Source organism: Taudactylus pleione, unplaced genomic scaffold, assembly GCF_031769625.1.
Source record: "Taudactylus pleione unplaced genomic scaffold, aTauple2 ptg000258l, whole genome shotgun sequence".
Classification (NCBI taxonomy): Eukaryota; Metazoa; Chordata; class Amphibia; order Anura; family Myobatrachidae; genus Taudactylus; species Taudactylus pleione.
The window spans coordinates 3,305,470-3,327,218 of NW_028284660.1; the positions used below are offsets into that span (position 1 = coordinate 3,305,470).

The 21,749-nt window shown below is 45.7% G+C and overlaps 1 protein-coding gene across 1 annotated transcript in view; it reads right to left on the reverse strand.

The window, feature by feature from the left end:
- LOC148514815 (C-type lectin domain family 2 member L-like) overlaps positions 1–4,086 on the reverse strand; it is a 71,210-nt gene extending 67,124 nt beyond the window's left edge. The window contains exons 1-2 of the mRNA XM_088480944.1: positions 3,630–4,086; positions 2,097–2,222 (exon numbers count right to left, since the gene is read on the reverse strand). Coding sequence (XP_088337070.1) covers positions 2,097–2,222; positions 3,630–3,645 — 142 coding nt within the window. The 5' untranslated portion in view covers positions 3,646–4,086. The remainder of the gene's footprint in view (positions 1–2,096; positions 2,223–3,629) is intronic.
- Positions 4,087–21,749: the final 17,663 nt, after the last annotated feature.

Consider the following 21,749-nt stretch of genomic DNA (forward strand, 5'->3'; position numbering starts at 1 on the left):
TATGTAACCATTAGTGGTTACAGCAGGGGGGAGGGGGGGGGGCCGTATAAGACTTGCAAAATCATTCTGGCCCTGCCACCCATAACTGTGGCAGCTGGGCTGTGGCTCTTTCGGCATGCCACAATGACACTACTCCAGTGTACCTATCTATACATGTATGATCTTTCCCTGACTACAATGTCATGCAAGAAGTCTGCATCTGATGAGCCTCTACATTCTAGGCCTCCTTGCTGCTACATTGTTGCAGTCCGCTCACCTCTTACCATCTCTGCGTGATCATATGTCAATGTCCTTGTAGCAGAGGTCCCCAAACTCGGTCTTCAAGGCTCCCCAATATTTCAGGTTTTATATCCATGGTTGAGCACAGGTGACTTAAGTAGTACCTCAGTCAATTTGATTTAACCACCTTTGCTTAACCATGGGGGCAGTGGCAGCCCTACAGAGGAGGAAATCCCGATCGTCCTAAAGGCAAGTATAAACTAACCTAATTCTACCCCCTAACCCTCCTCTAGGGTGCCTAACCCTAACACCCCCCTGTGCCTAACCGTAAACCCCCCTTCCCCTAGCCTGACCCTAACCTCCTGGAGGGGTGCCTAACCCTAAGTCCCCCCCGGGAGCCCTAAACCTAGCCCCCCCCCCCACCTCTCCGCACCCAGTGTCCCTTTGATCGGGATGACGGCCGCCGGTCTCGGTAAAAAAAAAATCAATAAACCCTCGCCGGGATTAAGCAGTCTTGAAGCCGGCATTGCGTCTGCCGGCTTCCTGAACGTATACCAACCATGGTTATCTGTAAAACCTGAACTGTGAGGGTGCCTTGAGGATCGGGTTTGGGAAGCTCTGGCTTAATCCCAAAATCCTTTCTACCATCCTGCTTCTTGCAAATAGCTTTGTCATATCTCCTCCATTTAGAGCCGAGGGGGGAAAATGTAATAGGCTGAAACTTTGATACATCAGCGAGTCCCGTGCGAGACAGCCCAATTTTTTAAAGTAGCAGTCTTTTACTAGGCAAAATCAACCTGGTTTCACCTACTAAAATACTGCTACTTTAATACATTGGACAGTTTCGCATGGGACTCGCTGATGTCTCACAGCTGCAGCCATTTACCCCCTACATATCTGATAAACATGGTGGGAATAAAATCTATTTGTTTTGAAACATTCACATTTGTAACATGCTACAGCGACAACATGCCGGCCTCCCATCTGCTGAAGGATTTGCTATCCTCCCCTTTCCATGTCCTGCATCTTCAGCTACTGTGAATACCCCTATCTAAAGCTGTGGTTAAAAAAGATTAAATATCCTCACATTCTCTCCGTGCTGCTTGAAGGTCATATCTACCAACTTGGAAGACTGAGCTCCGGACAGTGTGGGGAGAAGGTCCTGGATGCTGGAATGGGAGGATCATCCCAAAATGTTTTGCCATGATTTGTAACAGGATGTAGTCAGCTGACCGGCGGTTCTAAATGCCAATGCTGATATCCCAACAACGGAGTTAAGATAGGCGTCGAAATGCTGACGCCTATCTTAATCCAGACGCTGAAAAGCAGAGGAACGGATGCCCAAATGAGGAAAGTCCGGGACGCCCGTCCTCTTATCCACAGGGTTTAGGGTACTTAGCGGGGTTAGTGTTAGGTTTTGGTGGAGGGAGGATAGGGTTAGGCACCCCTAGGAGGGAGAGTTAGGGTCAGGCACCACCAGGGGCGGGGTTATGTTTAGGCACTAAGGGGAAGGGTTAGGCTACCAGAAGGGAGGGGGAGGGTTAGGGTAAGTATACTTACACGACCCCTGTCGGGATACCAACCATCGGGATGCCGCTGTCGGGACAGGAGGCATCCTGACAGCCGGTATATCATACCGATTCCTTTGTAACATTATGTTGCTGGGGTTGCAATTTATAGGGAAGAATCTGGGAGGGTTGGCCACTGTCCCAGAAGCCAGGAGTCTCCCCCGGGAAATATAGGAAAGTAGCCAAACATGCGTTATTGTACATATTTACCTACTAGTTGCTTTTTTAACATCACTATGAGCATACGGTGCCCTCAGTCTGTAGATCCCAAATCCAGTAGAAAAGAACATTTCCCATCACTCATCTCACCAGCACTGCTGCCATTAGAGGGTTCTGCCATTGTATCAGTCTGTCCATTTCCTTCCATGTTCTTTGTATTTGTCTCCATCAGGCTGCTCCTCTCTCCATTGCTGTCTGCTGCCGAATCCGATGCTCCTGAGAGAAAACAGATATTAGAAAAGTCCACAATTATTCACTCCAGAGTGGGCAGTGTTTGGGATTCTCCATAGGGTACAGAGAGTAACTAGACAGGGATAGGCAGCCTGTGACACTCCAGCTGCTATGGAACTACACATCTCAGCATGCCCTGCCACAGTGATAGCTTTCCCTAACAGCAAAGCTGTGAAAACACATGTTGGGATGTGTAGTTCCACAGCACTTAAGCTGGCCACACACTAGACCAACTTACATCCAACCAGCCAACTAGTTGATTGGTTGGAATGAAAAACTGGTAAGGTATGAAAGCAAATGACAATCAGCAATTTGCTCCCAAACACCAGAAAATGGACAAAAACTGTTTGAACAAATTGTTTAGATCAAACATTTAACAAACTTGTCTGACGACCATTTTCATCTGTTTTCTGGCATTTAAGAGCAAATTGCTAATAATCATTTACTCCCATACCTTACCAGATTTTCATTCCAAACAATCAACTAGTTGGCTGGTTGGACAGATAATCTTTAGATGTGCGGCCAGCTTTAGAGTGCCGCAGACCACCTACCCGGAGTTAGCGGTGGTCTGACATTGCTATTAGCTATAATTACAGCAGCCAGGAGGACCATTCTCCAAAATTGGATACACCCCTGACCCCAGTGTTTCATTTATAAAAGGAAAAAAAAAAATTTCTTTGTACCCTATGGAATGTGTGAATGCCTTAAACCAAATGGGAAAAAACAAAATTCTATTATATTTTTTAAGTTTGGGAGCATGTATATCTCTGCTTGCACTTCCTTCCCAGCATCAGGTCACTTTTAAAACACCTGGTGGTAGATGTACTAACAGACATATTCAATTTGGAGCGAAAAGTCCGTGCTGGGTGCTGGACTTTTCGCTCCACATCAGAGCTTTTCTGTGGATAAAGTATCGGGCACAGGCCCGCTTTATCCCCGTATTCAATTAAAAAGTTACGAAAACGGGAGCCGGTGAAACAGGATGGGCGAAAAAAATATATCTGGAATAAAAAACCCCTAAAGCTGTCCAGATACGGAAGATCACTATGGGTACCCCGTTTTAGCCTGCAAGCTGATTTAATTCAGCGATAAGAGCTAGAAGCAGGTATCGCCGCGATGCCAAGCCGTGCACTTGTTTGCCGTTTCTGGCAGCGCTGACATCACAAGTTTCCCCTTTGCAACTCTATGGGACTGCGGGGAGAAAACTTGCGGTGCCGATCCGGAACAACATATTGCGTCGGTGTCGGCAATTGAATTACCCCCTTTGAATGGAAGTGGGGTAAGCGTATATATGGCTAGTCTGGTAGCCGGCAGCATTGGCACATACACCATTACACGCCGATCAGATCATCTACCACCCTGCAGAGGCTCATCGTGCCCCGTAACACTGACCTGTGACCGGCTTCATCTCCAAGTTCTCTCCTGTGTAGCCCCAGCGGGTGTCGGTCTGTCCTGCAACTAGATCATTCTAATGAGACGCCTCCGTCATATTGGGGTTGGACCTCAGGTGCTCCGCTGCCGCCCATGGGGGGGTGTGAGCCAGCCAGGGGCCGGGCAATGCCTTTATTTAGTCCAGTTTCGATTTCTCATTACCTAAGCAAATCACTGATGTGACAGCCAAGTGCTTCCCATATATAAGAAGTAAATAAATAATAATTAAAAAAAAAAAAAAAATAAGGTATTGGCTTGGTTGAAAACCGGAACGCGCCGGAACGCCTGGTCTCCCTGTGTTAGTGGAGCTTTTCCCAGTCACACACTGTCAGCCAGGTCACAGTTACAGTTAACATTTCTGTGGTGTTAGAATAGGCTGCTGCTCAGGTGTCCCCTCCTGTCATTCCCACAGGTGAGAGAGGTAAATGAGGTGTCCTAAGTAATAGTGACCGGTGTTCCCAGACTCTCCAACATGACCCCTTCCACCAGCTATAACATTATCTGCTCCTGGACTTCCTATAATTGATGATTGCAGCCACCTGTGTTAAAAACTCTCTTCTCTTCAATTAGTCAGTTCAACACAGGTGTGCCTGCAATCATCAATTAATTGGGAAGTCCAGGAGCAGAGCATTGTGGGCCTGTTTCAGAGATGGACGCAATTGCAAATCGAGCGCTGTTTTGCCATTGTGCCGTAATTGTGTGTAATTGCACGTGCGCGAAGACAGCTGTGAGATCGCCCTGTGCTCACGCAGACCACGGAGGCCCACTGCAGTTTGATTGACAGGAAGTGACCGTTTTGGGGTGCTGACCAGGGGGTGGTTAGCGAAAAGCAGGCGTGCCTGGCTGTTTGGACGCCATTACGTGGTCGTGCATAAATTAGTATACGCAGCCCTGCGTGGCAGAGGAGCTCCCTAGCTGCTGCAAGGGTAGAATGGCCGCCGATGTCCTTCGATGTTACTGATGTTTGTGGGTATGCCTGCGTGTGTGCATGCAGCGTACGGGACTGCGCACGCAGGTAAGAAGGCAGCAGTGGGCATCTTTATGCTCGGGTGATCTTTGCTGACAGCATATTTTTGCAGCTGCGTTGCGTGAGAAATACCATCTGTGATCGCATTAGCGCCCATCTCTGAATCAGGCCCTGTGTACCTGGTGGAAAGGGTCAGGTTGGAGGGTCTGTCGGCCTGATTCAGCAAGGATCGCAATTGCAAAGCTGCACGCAGGCACCTTTGCAATTGCGATCCTTGTTATTATGCAAATACAGCAGGAGGTGTATGATACCCCATAGCGCATTTGTGATCCCAGCACTGCAGAGGAGGTCACAGGCTGCAGGGGCAAATGCAGGATTTTTAAAGGGGGGTTTACACACTCACATATACTGTGTGTGTATACAGTGTATATATATACGAGCCACGGCGGCCCTGCCCTAGTTACGCCACTGTATAATACATACATACATACACATAGACATACGCACATACATTAAACACATACATATATACATTACACACACACACACACCCTTACCTGGCAGGCTGGCACTGTCACTCTTACCTGGCACCTCCTAGAATGAAACTGCTGCTATTTGCAGGTCAATTGTTAGGGGGCGTAGCCAAATGACGCAAATCTAATGGAATCGCGTCATATTGGCTCCTCCCGATTGATCCTCAAATCGCAGCATTTTGTACAGAGGGGTCCGGGCTTAAGAGCATGATGCCTGCTCTCGAGTCTGTTGGGGGGTTTCTGGGTACACAGAAACCCCCCCTTGCATGTGCTACTGTGCTGGGTTCACCATTGCGACCATCGGTGGTCGAAGATTGCGATGGTGTACGCCGCCTGGCCTCTGGCCAGATGAGTAAGCCTCAGCTTACTCAGGCTGGTCGGCTTGTGAGGCTAGAAGACTGCGTAAATCTACACAGTCCCTGGGCTGGCCACTCCCGGAAAACGGGGAGGACACGTCCCGTTTCCGGGAACGCCGGCCGACCAGCGCACCGCATTCAAGGGCTTGCGTGCGATAAAGCAGGACCCATTTTTGCATACTCGCAGAATGAGTGTTGCACATGCGCGGATCAGGAATCAGGAACCGATAATCAGGAATCTGCGTTCAGCAGTGCACTTGCCTGCACTGCTGAATCAAGCCTTGTATTCCCAATAGCTCGGGTGGCATCGTGCATTGTGAATGCGGTTAGTACCTGGCTCCGCACAGGGTGACAGTCTCCCCTAAAGCCAGGTACACATTACCCAACCCGCCAATGCCACACCTAATGGTACGACGGTACGATATATCGGATGGTCCATACACACTGCACTGCACTGGTGTCTAACCACCCAAAATTTCATTTATCTGCACCATTCACCCTCCTGGTGTCATCAGCTTGGTCGCTCCATTTTTTGTGCATGCACGGCAATGGAATAACCCCAATGTTGCCGCGCGGGAGCATGCATAGTGCATACACACTAGACGATCCGTTATGTTGGTCCAATTCGCCATATTTTTTGAGAAATCATCTAGTGTGTGCCAAACATAAGGGCATCGCTACAAGGTCACATGAAAGATCAATGTTCATCTGCCGGTATATTGTGTTTTTTATGTATTTTATTTTTGGTGGTCTGAAGACATGATGTATTGATATCAGCCCTATAACACCCGCCCCTTGAGCAGTGCTCAAGCCGTCATAACTGAGCGCCTGCTCCACAGCGCTCCCCTGCTCCACAGCACTCCCCCTGCTCCACAGCGCCCCCTTCTCCACAGCGCCCCCCTGCTCCACAGCATCCCCCTGCTCCACAGCGTCCCCTGCTCCACAGCGTCCCCCTGCTCCACAGCGCCCCCCTGCTCCACAGCGCCCCCCTGCTCCACAGCATCCCCCTGCTCCACAGCATCCCCCTGCTCCACTGCACCCTCCTGCTCCACAGTGCCCCCCTGCTCCACAGCACCCCCCTGCTCCACAGCGTCCCCCTGCTCCACAGCGTCCCCTGCTCCACTGCACCCTCCTGCTCCACAGCGCCCCCCTGCTCCACAGCGTCCCCCTGCTCCACAGCGTCCCCCTGCTCCACAGCGCCCCCCTGCTCCAATGCACATGCATTAGCTTGTTTTTTCTTTTGCTGCACGTTACATACAAAAAAGAGGGAGCTGTTGCACAGGAAAATCCATCACATTCTGCTCTAATAGGAATCCCCAAAATGCTAATAATCCCTAGTTAGTATTGGTGATGGGGTGCTACCACAGATTCAAGAAATTGCAAGTTAGAAAAGGAAGGAAAGGATTCTGTATATGGTCACTACTTTAAAATTTAACCTTTATTATTTTACTTAAAATATTCAAACTACACAAAGCAAGGCGAAATATCTTAGTTAAAATAAAGTAAGAGTTGTGTACAATTTTTTTTTATATAAGTGATTAAAATAAAAGAATGGGAAGCAGTCTGGAAGCCTATGGACGAAATCCCAACCGCCAGCTTCCCGACTGTCTAATTCAGACAAGGTACAGTGACAGGCCTGTCATTAGACCTATGCCGGGAGCCCGACACCCGGCTTACCGTGCGACAAGGGGGAGGGTTAGGTTAGGGGCTCCCGGGGGGGAATTAGGGTTAGGCACCCCACCGGTAGGTAGGCTTGGGGAAGGGGGGGTTAGGGTTAGGCTTCCCCGGGGGGAGGTTAGGGTTAGGCAACCCCCCAGGAGACTTAGGGTTAGGCTGCGGGGAAGGGGGGTTAGGTTTAGGCATTTAGAGGGGGGGTTAGGCACTTGGGGGGAGGTTAGGGTTAGGCACCCCTAAAGGAGGGTTAGGGGGTAAAATTAGGTTGGTTAGTACTTATCTTTGTAGCTTCGAGATCTTCACCCCTGCTGGGCTTCCGCTGCCGGGATTAGAACCGCCGGCCACTCCCCCTCCCAGTACCGGTGGCCCTGACCGCAGTCTTTTGTTTCCACAAGGCAGCTCACAGGGCTTTCTATGGGGACTGCTGTACTATCGGATTTACTAAGCTCTGAAATTCCCCACCAGCTAATGCTACCTGAAAATGGCATTAGCTGTTGCTAGCCTCTAGTAGACTATGAAACAAGTAAGGTTAAGGAGATTTGGGCGCTCCAAATAATTTCAGCCTCTTAGACACCAAAAGATCTATCCCAGAGATCACAGAAAAGGTCAATAGTAATTGGATATGGTGTAAATGATGGTGCTAAAATTAAAGTCACCTGTAACTGAGTATTTATGGATTTTAATCCAAATAAAGACAAGTATATACTTGGCTTCAACGGGTGGTTTTTAGGTGCTTCCCTTGTTGTTTTGGAATTTTTCAAAATTTGTGTATCTCACAGTAAAGGTGCATACATACGGAACGATATATCGTTATGATATGAACGAAAATTATATCGTTCAACGATATATCGTTCATATTGTTCCATTTGTATGCAATGAACGACCAACAATGCGCACTCCCGCTGAACGATAACGATATTGTCCATCGGGCATGCATGCAAGCCAATCTGGTCTATATCGTTTATTTTCTATATGGGAGAATGATCGTTGGTCATTCATCGTTGGTAAAATCCTCAATGATGATGTGTGTCCACGTTATATATGTTGGAGCGTACCCCTACTCACTGTTCAGAGAGGGGAAGAACTCTTATAATGGTTCTTCCCATCTCTGAACAGTGAGTGGGGGGTATGCTCCAACATACATAATATATTTATCTTATATTTAATCCTTATTACTTTTGGTTTACGCAATTTTTATCATCCTACTTTTTATGTGTAACATGGACACACATCATTATTTTCAACTAGACGTTTCTTACAATGAGATACACCAATTTTGAAAAATTCCAAAAGAACAAGGGAGTCACCTAAAAACCACCCGTTGAAGCTAAGTATATACTTGTCTTTATTCAGATTAAAATCCATAGATTCTCAGTTACAGATGACTTTAATTTTAGCGCCATCTAGTAGACCAGAGGTTCCCAAAGTCCGCCATTACAGTCCACGTTTTAGGGATATCCAAGCTTGAGTCCAGATGGTTAAATCAAATGGATTCAGGTACTAATTAAGTCACCTGTGCTCAAGCATGGCTATCCCTAAAACGTCGACTGTAATGGCGGACTTTGGAATCCTCTGTAGTAGACTATGGGCTACTATATTGCTGGAGAAAGATCATCCAGATGACACATGCGCATTAGCCGTGGGGGACAGGAAGCTGGACCGGGACCGGTTCTTATCGGAGCCCATCTACTGGCAAGAGAATATTGCTAAATTCGGGTGCAAATTAATATTTTCACCTTACAAATGTAGGCAAATATTTATCACATCCACATAAAAATGCGGATTGTGATAAATCTGGCCCTATATGTATGATTGGTATCAGTGGCGTAAATTCATCCCAGACGCCCCGGAGGCCAGTTATAATTTGGTCCCCCCCGGTCACAGCCACGGACACTGTAATCTAGCAATTCGCATGCAGACAGGCTATAGATAGATGAAGGCAGCAGCTGATGGTCTGACATGGAGCTCTCACTAGTGTATGGTGGCTTCTCAGGTGCCAGGAAGGGATGCCATGTATTGGGCAGCCGTGAGGGTACACTCCGGGTACATGATTACAGCCCTAAGTAGGGTGAATATGTTGTGGACAATGAAGGAGGTGCCCCTTCAGTGCTGGAGCCCAGCAGCAGGCGCCTCCATCGTCTCCCATAGTTCTGCCCCTGATTGGTACTACAAGCAATCTATTTCTGATCTCCTGCGAGCAATCTGTATTGCCGACAAACCCAGGCCACTTGCAGATGTAAGCCCTGAATGATAACTTATTGAGTAGAATTACAATAACGCACCAAAGCACATTACCAAAACGCTCTCTGATGCTCTCTATGAGGAGCAGTAACTACTGTCAGTAACCATACGTCTGAACGTCTGCATATAATAAATATTGCTTATCATTCTGGCTAAGTACAGGCATTTAATTCAGAAGGTATTACACACAGTGACAATATGGATTCTGAGTCGCACGCAGCAGCGTTTATTGGCGGTCGCCTTTCTTTGGCTTTATGCAAATGCAGCTACATACTTTTTACCTTGTGCACATATGTTCGTCCTACTGTGCAAGCGGTGAGGCGCCCATGTTTAGTGCCCGTGCACGCTGTAATACCAATTGGAACGTTCTTGTACGCCACCATCAGTCGCACCATAGAAACTTGCACTATCCCTATGGCAGGTGCAGTTTTTCCGTCTGACCATGGCCTGCTATGCCTGCGGCTGTGTGTCTAGGAAAGCGGCCGCTTGCATTTACACGCCTGCGACATTCCCATTACACGCTCACTGAATGGACCTATTTCTTCTTCGGGGTCCATAGGGATCCATGGGGATACCATGGGGATATTATGGTTGGAAGACCAAGCACCAAACAGTTAAAAACTTTGGCTCCCAGAATGCGCCGGGTCCTCCTCCATATATACCCCGCCCCTAGCCATAGGACTTCAGCTTCCGTTTGTTCGTTTGGTGCGGCAGGATCAGATGCACCTTTTGTACAGGAGACTGCTTAGGCAGTCTTAAGATTTCGTTGTATGATTTATTTTACTTTAATTTTTTTCTTGAGTTGGCAGTACTAAGCGTCGGTATTAGGTCGCACGGGTTGCGACTCAATCTACCTCCGCCGGGCAGCAACATCAGCAATTGTGATGGTGATTTTGGTGGGTCGTGGCTGAGCTTAGCTAGCAGCGAGGCTGCGACCTGGACTGCACTGGGTGCTTGGAGATGTCAGGTAAGGTGGTTCCTCGCTTGTGAGGAATTGCGCGCAGCAGTCCTTGCTTCTGGTGCAGAGACACACTAGAAGCCGCTGCTGTAAGTACCAGAGTTTGTCCGCGTCTTTACTACACCATTCAGTGCCTTATCGTCTGTTGCTGGGGATCGACAGCAGACGAATATCTGTTGCGATCAGGCCAGCATACCCGGTTGGTTAATGCAGTATTAGGGGAGGTAGGCGCTCCCCCGGCAGCTACTCCCCTGACCCAGACACAGTCCTGATAAATAGGTTTCGCAAATCTGGGTTGCTCCACCTGTTCTCCATGTGCATGAGACACTCACAGTCCACTCTCAGGATACCTGGTAGCTACAGTCTCAGGAGGGTCTGGCAGTCTGCCTGTATACCTCTCCTTGGGTTAAGGTATACGGCATACTTGCCTACTTTTGAAAACTAGTTTCAGGGAGATTGTCGGTGGCAGCAGTATGTGCTGCTTGAAGCATGGCACGCCACTGAGGGGGCGTGTCATGTTCCGCCCTGGGGGCGTGTCTAGCTCCACCTATGGGCATGTCTATTATCATTTAGGGGCGTGTCCTGCAGTGGCAGATGAAAACTATAGTACTAAGAGCAGCATACCACCAGAGCTAGTTTTTGTATGGGTATCATACTACCAAAGGCTGTACAGTCAAATATCATGTGTTAGTTGCGATGTGATTGATGGTTATGATGTATCTGTATATAATATTATAGCATGGTTTCAATCAGGCTGAAAAATTATATATATATATATAAAAAAAAAAAAAAGTAAAAATTCTGTGCCTCATTTGTTTTTGTACTTAATCTTAACACACAGAAAGACATCATAGCACATAAATACTACATATAAAAACCTGAATGCATTAATTTATTGCCTATCCTTCTACCACGTGTCTTTCTTTACTAATCCCGTCACTCAAATTGAATCTCTACCCACAAGTTCTTCAACCAGGCCTGCATATCTTCTCCCTGGTAATCTAATTTATGCTCTTAATGTGCTCAATGAAATGGAGGTCAGGCCCAATAAATATGTAGAATACTTAATTTTTATCAATGCTCTTAGGTGCTGGCAGCCACAAGAACTTACCCTTACTGATTGCACATTATAGATATAAAGTAGAAAATAAGCAGTACATATCAAATGTGTTTATTTGAAAATGAACATGTTTTAAATAAAATAAATAATGCAAATATTAACAGAAGTATTATACTTAAATAACTAACAAACAATTAGGGATTCAATTTCTAACAAAGAAAATATTTTAAACCCTGTTTTTTCCTTAAAATAACCTTATACTGTATATTTAAGGTAACAAAACAGCAAAACACGTGCTCAATTAACTAAAAAAGTATTCAACGTTCGATTACTAAGCTTAGCATGTAAACCATATAAAAGTAAACAATGTTTTATAAAGTGCAGTCTTAGTGGGACAAGTTACTAAGTTTAGCTGGGCTCATTTCCCAATGGAAATAAGCAAGGTTTAAGACGAACTTTAGACCAGTGTTTCACAACTCCAATCATCAAAGACACCTAACAGTGCATAATTTGCATAATCCAGTGTCATTACAGACATTTTTAAAGATGTCCAGGTTGTAATTATTTTAGACAAATTTTTTTTTTTTTTGACAATTCTGTAAACCTTAATACTGTAGCAGCAATCAAAATGTCAAAAGAAAACAAGACATTATCTTAGGCATTACGCTGATGTGATTTCCGCAACTGATAACCTGCAGACTTTGCTTTAGACAAAAGCTCTTTGGAAGGTTTGAACTGGTGACAGCTTAAGTCTGTAAACAAATTTATTTTGCACTGCAAGAGGCTTTTTAGTGTTCCCTCTGTAGCCAGTTTCCCTCTGAGCTCAGTCTTAACTTTACGAAGCATACTGAACACACGTTCAATTTCAGCGTTGCTGTGTGGGAGGACCAAGAGAGATTTGGCCATACTTGATAACAAAGCAAATTTTTTGTTCCCTGTTGTTGGATGGGTGACCATGCTTAGTTCATGCCAAATGCAATCCACTCTTTCAACACCTTCTTCTGAGCAGTGCTGTAAAGAGGACTCAGGCAGGTCATAAACACGGTATTCAGAGAATTCTTCGTGCACTTTCTGCATCATGGTATTGTCTACCACTTGCGGAAAGCGTTGTGCAAGCAATTCAATATCTCCAAATTGTGCTGCCACACCGTTTTTGTAATCAAAGACTTTCATAGTTTTTACTACATCATCATTTAAGGGACATTTGTTTTTGATATATGTAAGAGAAGAACAATAAAAGTTTCTTACTTCTCGAAAAAATTTTGCAACTACTCTTGGCTTTAGTGAAGAGCAGGTTCTTACATAGTTACTGGTTGTAAACCCAATAAATAGTTCTCTGTCCCCCAATTGCATTTCTGGATCACAAAAATCTATGGCCAGAAGTGCTTCTACAGTATCGGCAGCTTTAATTACGGTGGGTTTCACCAACTTAAGCAGAAGTCTCCTGTATAAATCCACTAGGCAGTCATGCAATTTGTGGATAAAAGGGGAACGGCACTGGAGTACTGTATTGGTCTCATTGAATGTGCAAAGCACTGCATGAAGGAACAGAACATATAGCTCAGTAGCTGCATCCTCAAACATGTCACAGAGAGCTCTGCTCCTGGTATTTTTCTCACAGTCTTCTGACTGGAAAAATGACTTCAGTGCTGGGAACATTTTCAGCCCTCTCTCAATGCAGGAATGCATACTGAGCCACCTGGTTGCCCCGTGTTGCAGTATTTTAGAATATTCAATGTCCACAAACTCACTGATATCTTTAAGTGCTTGAATTCTTTTGGCACTAAACCTAAAGTAAGTTGTAAGTTTGTGGAGAAAAGCATCAGCGTCAAAGGAGAGCTCATTGTTTCCCTTGCTTGCAGCAAGGTGCACAAGATGACATGGACACCCTTCTGTAAACACGGAAGGACTCTTCTGCTGAATCAAAGTTTTTACAGACCTGTGTCTTCCCATGTTTACAGATGCATTATCTAAACAAAGACCAATGCAATTTTTTCAGGCAATTCCTTCTTTTTTAATAACCTCATCAACTGCATTCACTATATTAATACTTGTGGCAATATTGCATACAACAAGATCTAAAAGTTTTGGCTTAACTTTTCCATCTGTGTCAAAATAGGACACTAAAATGGGAAATAATTTCTCCTCTGATTCATTGCCGCCACCCAGTGCTAAAGTAAATGGCTGGCGCTTCAAGGCCTCTATAACCGGCTTTGTGCAGTGTGGAGCAAGAGCAGGATTAATAATTGCACTGGTTTTTGTTCTCCCACAGCCATATTTCTGCACTGGAGATTGCTCCAGTCTAGATTAGCACCCCTCCCCCCACCCCCTCATAAATGTTTTTAAGCAGGGACCTAGCATTTGACTGCGCCAGACAACAGGCATAATTACAAGTAAGTCCTATTTATATGGTTAGTATCAGTTTATTTGGGGTGAGCGTTTGGGTGTGGGGCCCCCTGAGCTGTTCTGGCTGGACCTCTCCAGGGCATCACCATTTAATACATATAGTCACTTTGTATATCACCCTCATGTTTGTTTATTATTTATGTATTTTTTCACACACATTCTACCCATATCATTATTATAACACCTGTTAATTACTTTACACACCTGATACTTTAACACTTCACTGTCACCCTTTTTTTCGTGTGATGCCCTGGGGAGGTCTTTGGCTGGGCTGACTTTTGGGGTGCCCTGCGTCCCAGATGTGAACCCCAGAGTGTTAGGGACCTGCTCAATGAGGTGACCTTGACGCTGGTGGGCAAGCCCGTATCAGTGGCCATTGATATGCAAACTACCTCTGAAATTGTATATAATAAATTTAAATGTATACAGTGATGATCGCATAGTGCATCTGCAACTCTGTTTTTTGTATATGTCACTTAAAATCTCAGCATGATAGCACCTTTCATTACTATTAGGGTGTGCAGTCTAGAGCCCCTCCTTATACCCCATATTTCTGTACTGCAACCTTACTTGAATTTGGCATCATAGCCCTCATCAATTTCCCTACGTGGTCAGAGGCAGAAATAGGTATATTATGTTCAATCAGAAAACCTGTGAAAAGAAGTTCTGCATGAATGACTGCATTCTCGTCATGAGAGGTAGTTAAGAAGCTATAACCATTTTTTGACTTGTCTCACAAGCTTCTGATTGTTTTCTATGTTTTGCACTGTCAATGTGGCGTTTACAGTCATTCACACCACCATGTTTTATATCAAACTCACTGTTACAGACTGTGCAGTAGGCAGAATGTTTTCCACGTGATGATTTCTTTAGTATTGGATAACATTTTGATAATTTGGGGGTGAATTCACAGTAGTATTTCTTTTTTTTTAGCAGGTACCGTTTGTGTTTCATCCTGCTCCGCTCTATTACTGGAGCAAGGATCTGCCTGTTCATCACAGCCAACTTCTTGGGAACGTGTACTTGGATTTTGAATGTATATAATACATGCGTCACTGTCATCACAACTGTCTGTGATGCATTCAGGAGAATCAAGTCTTATGGGCATAGATGCACTTTCCTCACTTGTCTCGGGTTCAGGGGGCTGTAACTGTGTGTCATTTTTTTTTTGCAAAAAAATTCCGGATATCCATATTGTATTTTTTTTCGAATATAAAATTTATAAATGCTATATATTCACAGGGAACTCAACAGTCCTTTGTTTTCAGTACATCTACTGTTAAGTCCTCTGCAAAACAAATGAAAAAACAAATTATGCTTTTCATATTCTGCATATGCAAAGATCATTATACATTTTAGAAATAAACTTTCTGTAGTATCTGTACAATCAAGCATTCTTCTTTTAGTAATTAAAAAATATAAACTGCTGCTGGGAGTTTTACCGCCCACATGCCTGGTTTGTGTACCCAACCCAACCCGGGTAATCAAATCAGTCCATGTGTATACATCTTCACATATGTTTTTAGTTAGTTATTATAGGGCCTATTTTCACCTACTTTTGTAAAACATAAGTGTTGGGCCCATTCATTAAACAGGTAACGCAGGAGATTTCACTGAAATCGGCTAACCTGTCATCCGCAAAGCAAATCTTGTTCCCCCCAATACTGGACCTCCTTATTTCCCAAGTCATCATACTCCAAAAATACAGAATTTTTAGAATTTGATTGCGAGAACGGAGAGCATCCATTCTTCAGATGGCGTCCGTTCTCCATACCCTGCTACCTTCTATGGGAAGGAGGTCCGGGTTGTGAAGAGGGCATCGGGCTCTTTGTACACATGTGAGAACCCCAGGACACACAGGTGCACTAGCACGGCCCAGTCAGACTTGCCGGTGCTAATTTTCACAGTTACAGGAAGCAGTAGTGAAAACCATCGCGTAGACAGCTGATTTTCGGATCCACTGTTTCCGCACCGGAGCAATGTTGAATTGCTTCAGTGTTTTAGTATCCACCATTGCTACTCGTAGCAAGTTAGAAACTAAATTAGCGCTGCTAAGCGACAGTGCTTGTTGAATAGACCCCTAAGAGCAATAAAGGAAGATGAATAAAAAAAAAATCACACATAGATAAAACTCTATAGTTGGAAAAAAAACTTACTTATGAAGGGCTTTGCCTCTGGTTGTTGCTTTGTTGCAGTGCAGAAATTTTAAACAAGGAACAGGCTCTGTAATACTATAAGAAACCATCTAAAATTTAAAATCATTATAACAAATGCCTATTTTACTGACAATTATCTTTACATATGCTGCCAATATAGTTAATATCTGTTGAAACCTGGTGTTTTAGTCAGATATAAGATTACTTAAAGGGTTGTCAGAAAAACTCTTTTCCTATTTCAGAAGTATCATATTATCGCTACCAACTCATAATGGTGACAAAATGAGAATATCAATAACTAGGTAGAGACATTATGCCTTTTTCAATATGAATTTTACAAATTTTATTTAAATGTATTTTATTAGTTTTTAATTTATAAATGTGGACCAGGATGACCACATTTACAGCAGATCAGTTTCAGACATGCAACAAGGATTCAGATTCACTAGTGAAGTGGTAACTTGAACCTTTATGCTGGCTGACCTAATTGTCAGGGAGCAGAGTAATGGTGGGTACACACTGGGCGATATTACTGAGCGACTGCACGATTACGACATCGTAATCGTGCAGTCGCTCAGTAATCGTGCACAAATCGTGCACTCTTATGTCGGAAACGACCAGCGATGCGCACTCCCGCTGGTCGTTTCCGACATTGTCCATCGCCTGAACATGCAGCACAATCTGACGACCTTGTCAGGTTGCTGCATGTTGGGGAATGGGGGAGAGAGCCCGGCGCTGAACGATATCGTTAATGATATCGTTCAGCGGCTGTGCTCAATGTCATGAACGACATTGAGCACAGCCTGCCGGGGACACACTACATGATATCACTGAGGGAGCATATCGTGTAGTGTGTACGCACCTTATCCCTCATCTGCTGCCAATTTTTATTTTTGGTAAAATGTGGTTATAAATGATTTTCTAAATGTGTAAAAAATAAGCTTCAGATTAGAGAAAGATAAATTGTAAGCTTGCAGTGAGGCTGATTACATCATCCTCTACTGAGACTGCTTTTGCTAGTCACATCTGTCACTTTATTCTAATTCTATTAAAAGCCCTTCCCTTGGTGTACAAGTGTGCATCTGACTGTGCAAGGGCTGGGACACTTATACCCCTTTTACACCGGAGCTAAAACCCGGGTTATTGCAGGGTTAACCCGGGCAGCACCTTGGTGTAAAAGGTTTGAGGGATGGATCCAACCCAGGTAAATAGCAGGGTTTAACACGGGAGTAACCCGTGAAACCCTGACGTTTGTACGGCGCACTCCGGGTCTTGATGACCTGCAGTGCGCCGCAAGCCGGCCGATTGGTCCGGCTTCAGTGGCGCTTAAAGATGACGTCATCTCCAAGCGTCCACTTTCACGGCGGAAAAGCCGGGTCTATGCAGACCCGACTGCGGTGTGTGCGGATCTGACTCGGGAATATCCCAAGTTGGCGCCGGCTAAATTCCGGGTCTGATCCGTATAGGAGCCCTGTTCCAACTCCGGGTCAGACCCAGAATTTTGGTGGAAAAGGGGTATTACTGTTAGCAGCATCAGCTTGGCTTTGGTAAAAGGCAGGTTAGGGCTCCCAAGAGTGAGGGAGAGCTCCATCCATTATACCCAGTATGGGTCTTTAGGGAATGGATATGAAGTCCCGCTGGGTGAAATACAGACAACAGAAGCCCGACCGTTAGAGATCCCGGAATGCAAGTATATAACCCTTCCCTTCTTCCCCTGTAACCCTAACTTGATGGTGCCTAACCCTAACCTTCCTGGGACAGTGTTCTCCCCAGGCTGTTTTTTGTGGGTGCACCACCCGGCACTTTGGGAGCCTGCAAGTGCCGACTGTATCTGGGAGCTGTATAAAAAGTACCAGATCCTACAGACTTTGCAGCTTTTTCATAATCAGGAGACTGGGCCTCTAATAATAAGAGGAGAATTAATATATAAAATTTTATTTCAAGTGTAAATCATTATAATGTCAGGGTTCAAAACATTTTATTATTGCGAAGGCCCCAACCCGGCAACTTCTTGATGCCACCCGGGTTGAAAAATTTTCTGGGGAGAACACTGCTGGCAGGTGCCTAACCCACCCCCTGATGGTGCCTAACCCTAACCCTCCCCAGGGGGGTGCCTAAACCTAACCCTTTTCTCCTGCAGCTACAAGCTAAAAGCAGGGTTGCCTACCTTTATCATTCTCTTCCCGGGAGAAGCCCGGGTAAGAGAAGCAGCAGGGGGGCGATGGGGGCGGGGCTTGACGGTTCGCATCATTAAGCCCCGCCCCCTCACGGTAAAATTGCCGCGATTGGACACAATTTACATAGGGGGTGGGGCCAAATGCTGTGATTCATGCAGAATCACAGCTTAAGCCCGCCCCCTTCACGGAGACCCGCGATTGCCGCGGGTATTCTCCTAATTCTGCCCACTTCACTAGGAAGTGGGCAGAATGCGGGAGAAATGCCTACCCTTCCGGGGGTGCGGGGGGTTACCCGAAAAATCGGGAGCCTCCCGCGAAAACCGGGAGGGTAGGCATGTATGGCTAACAGTGGCTGGCTTTACTTAGTTCGTGAACCCGTCTGTTGATATTCCAGCATCTAGACGGGCATCTGCATTTTGACACCTGTCTGTAGTCCCGAGTCGGGATTTAGACGCCGGCATTTTGACAGACAGCTTCCCGGCCGTCGGTCTTTTAACTACATCCCATCTTTAGGGGCTTTGCCTCATAGGCTAATGAGTGCTTACATCTGCATGGGTGTTTTAAAAACGCTGTCAGTCTGGACAGAAAATGTCCCTTTACCTTGAGAGCAAGCTGCTGGCTTGCAGAGAGACACCATTACTGTGTGAAATGATTGTTATACTGAATTGCTCTTTTGGTGAGTTGGCAGTAGGCCCTTCTCACAAATATGGGATGATTCAATGCAGCACGATGTTGAATAGCCCAGGGAAAGAGTTACTAGAGCTATTCAATTGACAGAATTTCTGCTTGCACCCTCCTGAGGTGCAAGCAGAAATCCAACTTATGTGCCAAACGTGATTCTGTTTTCTGGCTTGGAGCAACTAAACACCGAGCTTAAGGCAAGGTAACCGGCATTCTCTGACTTAAGCATACTTGCCGACTATCTGGCTGCCCCTTCCGGGAGGGAGCAGCCAGATCGGCATTACTGGGGGGGCGTGGGCAGCAAACGGGGGCGGGGCCGGCCAGATGACACGTTTTGCGGGCGGAGCCACGCGAGCGCATCATTTTGGCCCCGCCCCCACTACACACTGCCGATATTACAGGCAGTGTGATGCAGGGGGCGGTGCCAAAACGACGCGAATCGTGTCACCACCCCCCTTTTCTGCCGGGGTTTTACAAACAATTGGGGTGGGACAGGAGGGGTCGGCGGCAGCCGGGAGACTTGCCTGCCTTCCCGGGAGGTCGGGAGTGGCACCCGATTTTCGGGAGGCTCCCGACCAATTCGGGAGGGTAGGCAAGTATGGACTTAAGTGGTTCTGGTTGGCTCCTTCCCGGGCCCATTCAACATCGATCTGAATTGAATCGCCCCCATAGAGAGGGAAACTTTATGTATAGTCAGAGCTGGACAGGCTTGGGTTTATAGGTTTTATTTTTACTTGCTGCAAATAAAAATGGCTGAGGCTATTTGTACCAAATACACTGGACTGGTGTATCACTATTTGGGCAGCTGTAATTAAGTGCACTCTTCTACCCCAGGAAACGGCATCCATACCCCGATCTATTTATAATAATATACAAACATACTGCGCCCTGAAATAAACATACTGCTCCCTGAAATAAACATACTGCTCCCTGAATTAAATATACTGCTCCCTTAAATAAATATACTGCTCCCTGAAATATACTGTCCCCTGAAATAAATATACTGCTGCTTTATATAGAATATTCTGCATTTTGTTGTTAATAAGGGATGCAAGACATTGTATAGGAATAATATAGAAAATAGAATGGAAGCTCCTCTCACAAGCAGGGCCCTCTTACCCCTTGTGCTTTTCCTTCCCTAAATATTACTCTCTGGCACCTAACCAACCCTTGACTTCTACAGGCCTGACGCTTATTTGAGGGCTATGACGGCTGTTGCAGCAATGTTTATATACCATGTATTTGTCCTGCATTGTATAAGTCACTGTTCTCTTGTTCTGCTCACTTGATTATGTGCTTTGAGCCCGATTCAGCAATGCAGTTGCTAATACGCACGCAATCGCCCGATGTGTATAAGTCGAACTTTCACTGCGATCGGGATTGCGATCGCAGAGACTAAGCAGACCAATCGTAGAGTGATTGACAGGCACTACCGTTTGGGGTGGTGATGAGGGGGTGATTGGCTGAACACAGGCATGCCAGTGCATTTGAATGCCATTGCAGGGGTGTGCACAAGTATCCAGTGCGATGCCATACGCAGCTCGAGCACTGACAGCGTGCATGAGGATTAGCAAATTCTGAGTAGGATCTGGGCTTGTGCAAGTGTACGTACAGGTTCTGTGTTATTGATTGTTTCACTATTTTGCTAAGGTATACAAATGTGAGTAAGAGGAAGTGGGTGTTCTTATGTTTGGCTGCAATTGCATAGCGGCTGCATTCATTTGCATATAACCGCTGATTATTGCAACGGAGCTGCGGGCATATCAGCAAAATAGCGATCCGTAGCGAATCAGGCCATTTGTTAAGCACTTTAGAACCCTTGTGACACCATACAACTAAAGGATAATTTATACCTATTGTTTATTTAGCAATGTCATATACTTTATTCTATATCTATGTTTTTATTTTATTTCTTTATAATTTACCTTTCCATTAAAGCAAATGGAATGCAACAGTATAGGAGATGATGCACAATACATACATAACTCAATGGAAAAAAATGTTTTTCATGTGCATTGAGTGCCCTGGTAGTCATTGTTAAATTGCTTAGCCAAAGCAGGAACTATCTGCATACAAACTAGAGAGTGTGCAGGGCGTGGTCACTACAGGGCCTGTGGTATGCAGGGCGTGGTCACTACAGGGCCTGTGGTATGCAGGGCGTGGTCACTACAGGGCCTGTGGTATGGAGGGCGTGGTCACTACAGGGCCTGTGGTATGCAGGGTGTGGTCACTACAGGGCCTGTGGTATGCAGGGCATGGTCACTACAGGGCCTGTGGTATGCAGGGTGTGGTCACTACAGGGCCTGTGGTATGCAGGGCATGGAAATGCTGCCCCATCTGAGCACTTTTCAACAAACACTAATCATTGGATACTATTGCTAAAGGACATTTTATGGTTAATATCAGGCTGGCCTACCCTCCCAATATTAGCAGGAGGCTCCTGAAAGTACTGCTGCCTGTCAAATATTATCTTGTTAACCATTAAATGTCCTTAGAAAATAGTTGCCAATGATTAGGGGCAGCTGTATTAGTCTGAGCTCTGTGAAATATCCAGTGACCAGTCACAGGCATTAACTGCACTCTGAAAGGGCACTCTCACTGACAGCCATCCATTTATTGGCTGTCAGTGAGTGCCCTTTCAAAGTGCAGTTAATATTGTCTGTGACACTCAGACCCCACACTCATCACCCAGCCCCCATCAGGGTATACATATGACGCAGATGGCAGAGCCCCCTTATAAATATAATTACATTGGAGGCCACACACCTGTCTCTGCACACCCAGTGCAGCGCTGCTGATCAGTAAGTGCAGCGCTGCTGGCTCCGCCCCGCTCGTTGCCGCCGCGCCCAGCCACACGCACACTTCTTCCTGA